General features: G+C 43.8%; 1 protein-coding gene across 1 annotated transcript in view; it reads left to right on the top strand.

The window, feature by feature from the left end:
- The first annotated feature begins 3,096 nt into the window (after nucleotides 1-3,096).
- Nucleotides 3,097-8,715, top strand: part of LOC309527612 (uncharacterized protein) — a 37,957-nt gene continuing 32,338 nt past the window's right edge. Inside the window, exons 1-2 of the mRNA XM_082214432.1 lie at nucleotides 3,097-3,364; nucleotides 4,706-4,868. Of these exons, the coding sequence (XP_082070558.1) occupies nucleotides 3,188-3,364; nucleotides 4,706-4,868 (340 nt within the window). The 5' untranslated portion in view covers nucleotides 3,097-3,187. The remainder of the gene's footprint in view (nucleotides 3,365-4,705; nucleotides 4,869-8,715) is intronic.

Below are 8,715 nucleotides of genomic sequence, written 5' to 3'. Positions count from 1 at the left end.
CTTAAAAAGCAGAGACATCACCTTGCCAACAAAGGTCCGTATAGTAAAAGCCATGGTTTTCCCAGTAGTGATGTATGGAAGTGAGAGCTGGACCATAAAGAAGGCTGATCGCCGAAGAATTGATGCTTTTGAATTATGGTGCTGGAGAAGACTCTTGAGAGTCCCATGGACTGCAAGGAGATCAAACCTATCCATTCTGAAGGAAATCAGCCCTGAGCGCTCACTGGAAGGACAGATCGTGAAGCTGAGGCTGCAATACTTTGGCCACCTCATGAGAAGAGAAGACTCCCTGGAAAAGACCCTGATGTTGGGAAAGATGGAGGGCACAAGGAGAAGGGGACGACAGAGAATGAGATGGTTGGATGGTGTTCTTGAAGCTACCAGCATGAGTCTGATCAAACTGCGGGAGGCAGTGGAGGACAGAAGTGCCTGGCGTGCTCTGGTCCATGGGGTCACGAAGAGTCGGACACGACTAAACGACTAAACAAACAAACAAAACAAAAAAATCAGATTCCTCATCTTATCCTCCAGATAACACCTTCCCATCGAACGTGCTGAGAAATAGATTCTCCAATGGACAGATATCGCTCTTATGTGATTGTAATAGTGGGGCACCCGAATCATTGCATCACATAATTTTTGACTGTGCTTTTCACTTACCGGCCAGGAGCAAGTTTCTTGCTCAATATCTTAAGGGAATTCCCGATGATAAGATTGAAGCCAGACTGAGATACCTACTAATTGATGATGACCCCCTAAAATCACTCATGGTTGCCAGATTCCTGATCAGCGTCCTATCCCTAAAGAAGAGAAACGGTCTCCTGTGTGATTCGGACAACCCCTTTAAACCATGACCTGTGTTTTAGGTGATATCACCATTGTTTTAAACCATGATCTATGTTTTAGGCGATATCACCACTGATATCCCTGATTAATTTATGAGCAGAGGGCGATGTATAGGTTACAAAATTATTGTAATGTATGATGGTGGTTTCTGTTTGTATGATGGTGGTTTTTGTTTTTGTTTTGCTTCGGTTACTGTTTGTCTTTTGTAAGTTTTGGCGATTTTAAATTTGGAGGTTTAAGTATAATATGTCGGTATGGGAAACTGTCATGTAACGGGCCAATGGCCGTAATAAAGATCAATCCAATCCTCCCTGGAGAAGCCTAAACCCTGGAGAAGCCTAAACAGCCTCTGAAAAAGGTAGATGACAAAGGTTGTAGATACTTCCAAAACTAGAAATTCCACCTTTCTGAACTTGTATCTATTTTGTGTTTTGTCAGAAGCAAATGTAGAGGTTATGATTAAAATGTCCTGAATTGAAGGCGAGAACTCTCTTGTGTTTTTCATAGTAGGGTAGTAGAAGGAAATTCAGCAGGTGAAGGTTTTCTCACTTGTGTCAAACTGGATTCTTCTTCTGCACAAGAATTCTGGTGCTGCCTTATGTTGCATCTGGTCATGGTACTGTCAGAGTGATGGGTCAGATTACCCAGTAATTTCTTGTGGTGTTCCAGGAAGCAGAAAGATTACTCCAGAATGGATTAGCCCACTGTACCGTCTTTCTAGCTTACAATACTCAAGGCAGTATACAAGCTGAAGAAACAAAGAATGTACACCTTATAACAATCTAATGCAATACAAAAATGTGATAATAAAACATAACATATCCATCCCACCTCCTGGGCATGTTTATGACCACATGCTGTGGTAATTCAGCAAGGTTTGGAAAGCGTTCTCCCTCCCTGGTATCTGTGGCAGATCTTGGGGTCTCAAATTTCAGGGGCCAAAAATTTGGCACTCCAGCCTTTTGAGCTCCATTATAAATAAACGCTGTGGCATCTCAGAAGCTCTGGGCCCAGTGTCACCAAACCTATTGCACTTCCTTAAATCTGCTTCCGCTGGTATGTTCACCTGACATGCACACTGTAAGGGTTCCAAGCGATTGCTCGAGAGCAAGCAGGCAATTACCTGCCTACTTGGTAGTAAAGCCTTGCTTTAGCTGCTAAAATAGACTTTATCTGTCCAGAGCACCACTCTCCCGTGGCTGGCTCATTCACTGGAAGAATCCGTGAGTGGGCGGTTCTTAAACTTTCCCCAGCAAAGTAATTTCTTGATGCCCAGTCTGTGCCTCCCCTCTCGGCACGGAAGCTTACTGTGCAAGGAGGGCGTGGGTAATGGAGGACCCCTCTCCTCCCCGCTTTGCCCAGGCAAGGTGTCTTGGCACCGCCTCACCTCCTCTGAGCCCTGAAGCTCCTCTCCACTGGAGGCGTGGTTACTCTCCTCCGTTGAAGAGGAGCTGCTTCCCACGATCCTTGGAGGCTCTCTATAATCCATTCGGCTTTTCCTCTCTCCCTCCTGAACCGATGGCAGTTCCCTGACACACACCCTCAGCCATTTTTCACCTCAATGAGCATGCCAAGTCTAAAGGCACTCCAAGGACCCACCCCTCAAAGGCAGAGTCCATGGAAGGTGACTAAAGAGTGTCCTCAACCCAATAGTGCCTCAGACACTGCAGAAACCTTTTCTTAGATATTCTCACTTACCTGGGCTTCCCACAGTGTGAAGTCAGTGGAGAAAAAACACCATTCAGAAAGATCAGGGCAGCTAGATGCCCAAAAAGAAAAAAAGATAAATCACTAATTGAGCCTCTTGGTTTATGGCCAGTCCCATACATGCCATACATGGGGCAATGCAGCTAAGAAAGCCTTACTTGAGATGCATAGCAGTCAGCAGGTGAGAGCCACATCTATGAAGCACAAACTGATCAGTAGGTATGTCAACACACTAAACTCCTGTATAAAAATGAGCAGGAACACAAATTCACAAAAATGGAAACTGCACTAAAGGTCTGACCAGCTCAGTATTGCTGACTTTGACTGGCACCAGAAAAGAAAATGTTTTCCCTGGCTGACTTCACAATAAATGTGCATCAGTGCACAGCCTCCATGCACAACATCTCACATTTCCAAGGGTTAGGGGGTTAACTCGGAGTTCAGGTCAGAGTGACATTCTTTTAATGAGTAACTAGCTCTTGCTAATAATTAAAAATCACATGGAAAAGAATAAAAACAGGGTTGGAATGTTAGAGACAGGTTTGGCTGGGTCTCCAGCTGACGGCATTCCTTCCTTCCTGACTTTCTTAAGCATTTTCTTGGATTTCTGGCCTAAAGAAGAGCTCAGTGAAAGATGGAGGTGGTTGAGGCAGGAGCTCTGCTCCTTCTCTACTTGCTCTTCGCTTTACTCTTCTCCTCCTTCAAAATGTACAAGAAGAAAAGCCAGCTACCCCCAGGACCCACTCCCTGGCTCTTGCTGGGAAATCTCCTGCAGAAAGATGTCCTGCCTCTCTACAAGTTCTATAAAAAGGTGAGTTTCTCTGTCCATAAATGTCAATAGGATTTTGCCTAGAATAGTAGGACAGAGAGAGGAGCACTTCCTTGTCTGGTCTGTGTATATCTGCTTGAGTCTGCTGCTTTGAGAAGCCTTCAGTTAACAGAATGGAGCTAATGATAGGAAAGTTCCCATCCTCTTTGTCTTTTCCCATGCTAGAAGACTTTAGAGAGTGTGGGGATCCATATGAACCAACTTGGACCCTGTGATTGTCATCCGAGGCCCTTCTTTTGTGCCTTCTCTGTGAGAACTCCATAGGGTGACAACATGAGAATGGGCCTTTGCTGTGGTGGCTCACCATTTGTGCAATGCTCTATCCAAGGAAGCTCACCTGGTGCGTTCATTACATATCTTGAGGCACCAGGCAAAAATATTCATTGTCACCCAGGCCTTTGGCTAATTAAGCAATCTATACCGTTTAAACTTCGGGGAGGGGGCTATTCTTTTTGCCTGTTATTATGCTATGTATTTCTGTGTTTTAAATTAATATTAATAATAATATGATGATGATATAATCCTCAGAATAAGAGCACTATAGAAATTTAAAAAGTAAAAAATAATGAATGAATAACAGCCATGAATTTTGATGGAGGATAAAGCTACAGTTGATGGCCATATTATAGCTTGAGGAAATCTGTCTTGGTGGAACTGAGTGCCTACTACCAACTTTAACTGGTGTCCCAGCTGTGTCTCTATCTTATCAGCTGTTAAAACTGTCCATCATTACATCTAGGAGTCATGAATTCCAAACTCTGTGCTGTGTCTATGAAGTACAGTCATACCTTGGATGTCGAATGGAATCCTTCCAGAAGTCCATTCGACTTCCAAAAGTTCGGAAATCAAAGTACAACTTCTGATTGGCTGCAGGAAGCTCCTGTAGCCAATCAGAAGCTGCAGAAGCCCCATCAGACATTCAGCTTCCAAAAATAGTTCGCAAACCGAAACAGTCACTTCTGGGTTTGTGGTATTCGGGAGCCAAGACGTTTGAGAATTAAGCTGTTTGAAAACCAAGGTATGACTGTATTTCCTTGTGTTTCTCTTGAATTTCCCACCATAGAGCATCATTGGGTGACTGGCTAGGAAAGAGATCTTGTGTGATGGGAGAGGGAGCAAAACCTCTCTCTCCGCTTCCTTCACACCATGACACTGTTACACACTGCTGTCTTCTCTCCTCTTACTCACCTTTTTCCTAAAAAAAGAAAGAAAGATCCAGATGTTGTGCCCAAGTTTGGCCCAGTTTCTCCACCCCTGCCCTGAGGCATCTGTCCAAAGAAGCATTGCCCAATGAACCTTGCTTGTCTTTGATTCTACTTTCAGCTCATTGATAAATATGGCCCCATCTTTACTGTCTGGATCGGGCCAAAGCCCATCATTGTGATTTGTGGATATGAAACAATGAAAGATGCTTTTGTGAACCATGCTGAAGAATTTGGTGGGCGTCCTGCAATGCACTTCATAGACAGAGCGAACAACTATCGAGGTAAGGGGTGTATTGCATTTCTGTGCTTATTTTTGGATTACCTGTGTTAACCTAGGCCCTGCCACACTTCCCTGTCTATTATGCTCAGCAGTTATGCCATATTTCAGATACACAAGTAGAGCAGCCATGCTGGATGAAAATGGATGACATTACGCCATGTTTGTGTCTTCAGTATCAGCTGCTTGGATCTTTGTGAACATGTTTGTAGCTTTAGGTTCGATGAATGGTGTGGCGTTTGCCCTCCCAGGTGTGTGACATCATACTGGCTTCATAAGGAAAGGGTTAACTAAGTGTAAAATGATTAACCAATAGGAACCCAAGGGAAGGAGTTAGAGTTAGAGTTGTTAAGAAGTTAGTCTGGAGTTAGAGAAGAGAGAGGGAGGATAAGTCTGTGGGTTGGGATAGTCTGATGTGAGAGAGTGAGAGAATCTGTTAAGTGGAGTCAGTCAAACAGTCAAGATAATCAGTCAGAAGGTATTAGGAAGGTATAGGCCGGTAAAGAAACTAAGGTTAAGAAACTGACAAGAAAATTATCTGAGAAACCATAAACTTGTTAATACTTATAAAATAAACTTGTTTATTTGGTTTAATTTTAACAACTGTCTGGACTCAGTGTGTACCTGAGAGTAATGGGTTGGTGGCAGCGGGGAAGCGAGCACAGTGGTGGCACAGGGATCAATAGACTGTCAAACATCTGGGGACCCTGTGTGATCACCACAAATGGAGACCTTGGCATTGTGAAAAGAGTAACAGAACAACAGCCATGAAGCCAAACAAAAAACAAAAAAAACCACTGATAGCACAAGATGTTTTGGAAAACCAGTGCTTGAGTGTGTGAAAAAGTGACCTGTGTGAAGAACTGCTGATATAGCATTGGTGCAAGTTGCTCCTGCTCCCCTATTCCGGATAGATTATCAGAGGGAAATTTTGTGGGGAAGTCCAGCTCCATGCTCATAGCTCAGCTGGTAGAGAATGAAAGTAAAGTAATTACCCGTGAGTAGAGCTGAAACGGAAGAATTGGATTTCTAAAAGTTTAATTTGGCATCGTAACGGGGAGGTTCAAAACAGGAAGTCCGCCTTCCCTTTTTGTAAATAGACTGAGGCAACGAAGTTGCAAGCTGGAGTCCTGGAAGGTCTTTTGTAAAAGATCAAATTTCCAACGGTAAAGAGCATTAAACCCCCTCTTGGAGGCAGGAGAAGAGAGGGGGAAGTTGCGGATTAAGTATGCCTGCGGGAGAGAGCGAAGAGGCTTAAAACACCGCCGCTCTGACCCTGGAAACGGGCTGCTAGTAAGACTGACGTTTTTGTTTTCATTTTTGGAATGTTCATTGACAGTGCTTAGAACGTTCATCGACAGTTAGCTAAATAAGAGAAATACATTGTTTCTACTGTTTCCGGCTGCTTTAAAAAGGAGTAAAAGTAACTGAAAATTGAAACTAATTTGAAACTAACTTTGGTTTGTTTAAAAGAGGGCACTATTGACTTTTACAAATAGAAACTGTTTTCCCCTAGTGGAAGCCTTTGAAACTGGTTGATTTACAAGAGTTGGACTAGGGGAATTTCCAGCTGCAAGTTAAAAACCGTGAGACTCTGGGACTGACCTTGAATCTTTCAAATGTTATGGTAAATGGAAGAGGAAAAACAGACCAGTCAACTGTTGATAAAACATTAAGGTCTGGGAGGACTTGGTAACAATCCAGGAGGGGTATATTATTAAGCCCTCCTGTTCTTTTTGTTGCTGTCTCTGTACTAGTATATTTGAAACTAAGAGGAATGTTGACAGAAGAGGCTTTGGTGGCGGCATTATATAAGATAAATGACTCATTGGATCAGCTTCACAGGAAAATGGACATGATAAATGTGAAGGTGGATGTTTCAATTGTTGAGGTTGACTTGAATGCAGGGAGTATGGACAATACCAATACAGAAACCACCCAGAAATTGATACAAGAACCTATTTTGATATGGCAAGCTGTGGAGGAAGTTAAGGAAAAAGCTGTTGCTGTTGAAGGTACAGAAACACAAATGGAGAGAAAGAGAAAGAGAGCCCCAGCCCTACAGAGGCAATTTGATGAACATAAGTTGACGCTCGCTATGACTGAATTTACGGGAAAACAGACGAATTTGAGGATTAGAGTTCACCTTTGGTGGACATGCCCAAGGATTAAGACACTCTGGGAGATGATTCATAACGAAATGAAAAAGGTATTTAAATATACCCTTTTGAAGAAACCAGAGGCCTTTCTCCTGGGCATGGTCGGCCAATAGGTGTTAAAGAAGGATAGAATTTGTTTCATGTATGCAACAATAGCAGCAAGAATACTTATTGTGAAGTACTGGAAGACACAAGATTTATCTATCCAGGAAGAATGGCAGATGAAGTTGATGGACTATATGGAATTGGCGGAAACGACTGGCAGAAATCCGAGACCAGGGAGAAGAGTCGGTGGAAGAAAACTGGAAAAAGTTTAAGACTATGTACAGAAATATTGTAAAATAATGAATGTTAGAAAAATGTTGGAATGAAGTTATATGGCTTTAGTAGAAATCTCTCCCCGATGCTTTTTAACATCTTTATGCGCCCCCTCGCCCAGCTTGTTCGGAGTTTTGGGCTGGGTTGCCATCAGTATGCTGATGACACCCAACTCTATCTGTTGATGGATGGCCATCCTAACTCGGCCCCAGACACACTGACCAGATGTCTGGAAGCTGTGGCTGGATGGTTACGTGGGAGCCGGTTGAAGTTAAATCCTTCGAAGACAGAGGTCCTCTGGCTGGGGCGGGACGATATGGGATCGAGGGGGCAACTCCCATCTCTTGCGGGGGTGCAATTAGTGCCAGCACCGTCCGTTAAGAGTTTGGGTGTAATCTTCGATACCTCCCTCTCTATGGAGGCGCAGATTACAGCTGTAACAAAGGCGGCATTTTTCCATCTCCGCCAAGCTAAGCAGTTGGCCCCTTATCTCTCTCGCCCTGACCTAGCCACTGTGATCCATGCGACGGTCACCTCCAGACTGGATTATTGTAACTCGCTCTACGTGGGGCTGCCCTTGAGACTGACCCAGAAACTCCAGCGGGTGCAGAATGCCGCGGCGAGACTCCTTACAGGGTCTTCGCTGCGAGATCACATTCATCCGGTGCTGTACCAGCTGCACTGGCTCCCGGTGGAGTACAGGATCAGGTTTAAGGTGCTGGTTTTAACCTTTAAAGCCCTATACGGCTTAGGACCCTCGTACCTACGGGACCGCCTCTCCTGGTATGCCCCACAGAGAAACCTACGGTCTGCAAATAATAACATCCTCAAGGTCCCAGGCCTCAGAGAGGTTAGGCTGGCCTCAACTAGAGCCAGGGCCTTCTCGGCTGCGGCTCCAACCTGGTGGAATGCTCTGTCACAAGAGACTAGGGCCCTGCGGGACCTGACATCTTTCCGCAGGGCCTGCAAGACAGAGTTGTTCTGCCAGGCCTTTGGTCAGGGCGCAGCCTGACTCCCTCCTCTGGCAACCTGCACAAAATCTTGCTTAATCGGTTGCCATCAATTTGATTTTAACTAATTTTATAATGAAATATTTTTAGAATGTATGATTATTTGATTGTTTATTTGATTGTTGTTAGCCGCCCTGAGCCCGGCTCAGCTGGGGAGGGCGGGATATAAATAAAATTTATTATTATTATTATTATTATTATTATTATTATTATTAGGAACTAAGTATAAATAGAAATAGAGTATTAAAGGGAAAAATAAGATTAGAATATGTTAAGATAATTATAGGATAGAAAACAGAGGAAGATGGAAAGGAATTGCTGAAACAATTAATAGAAGTGGAATACAGAAAGGGAGGCGTGAGGA

This window comes from Podarcis vaucheri (assembly GCF_965113315.1).
Source record: "Podarcis vaucheri genome assembly, chromosome: 2".
NCBI classification, from domain to species: domain Eukaryota; kingdom Metazoa; phylum Chordata; class Lepidosauria; order Squamata; family Lacertidae; genus Podarcis; species Podarcis vaucheri.
This window is presented reverse-complemented; position numbering and strand designations above follow the sequence as displayed.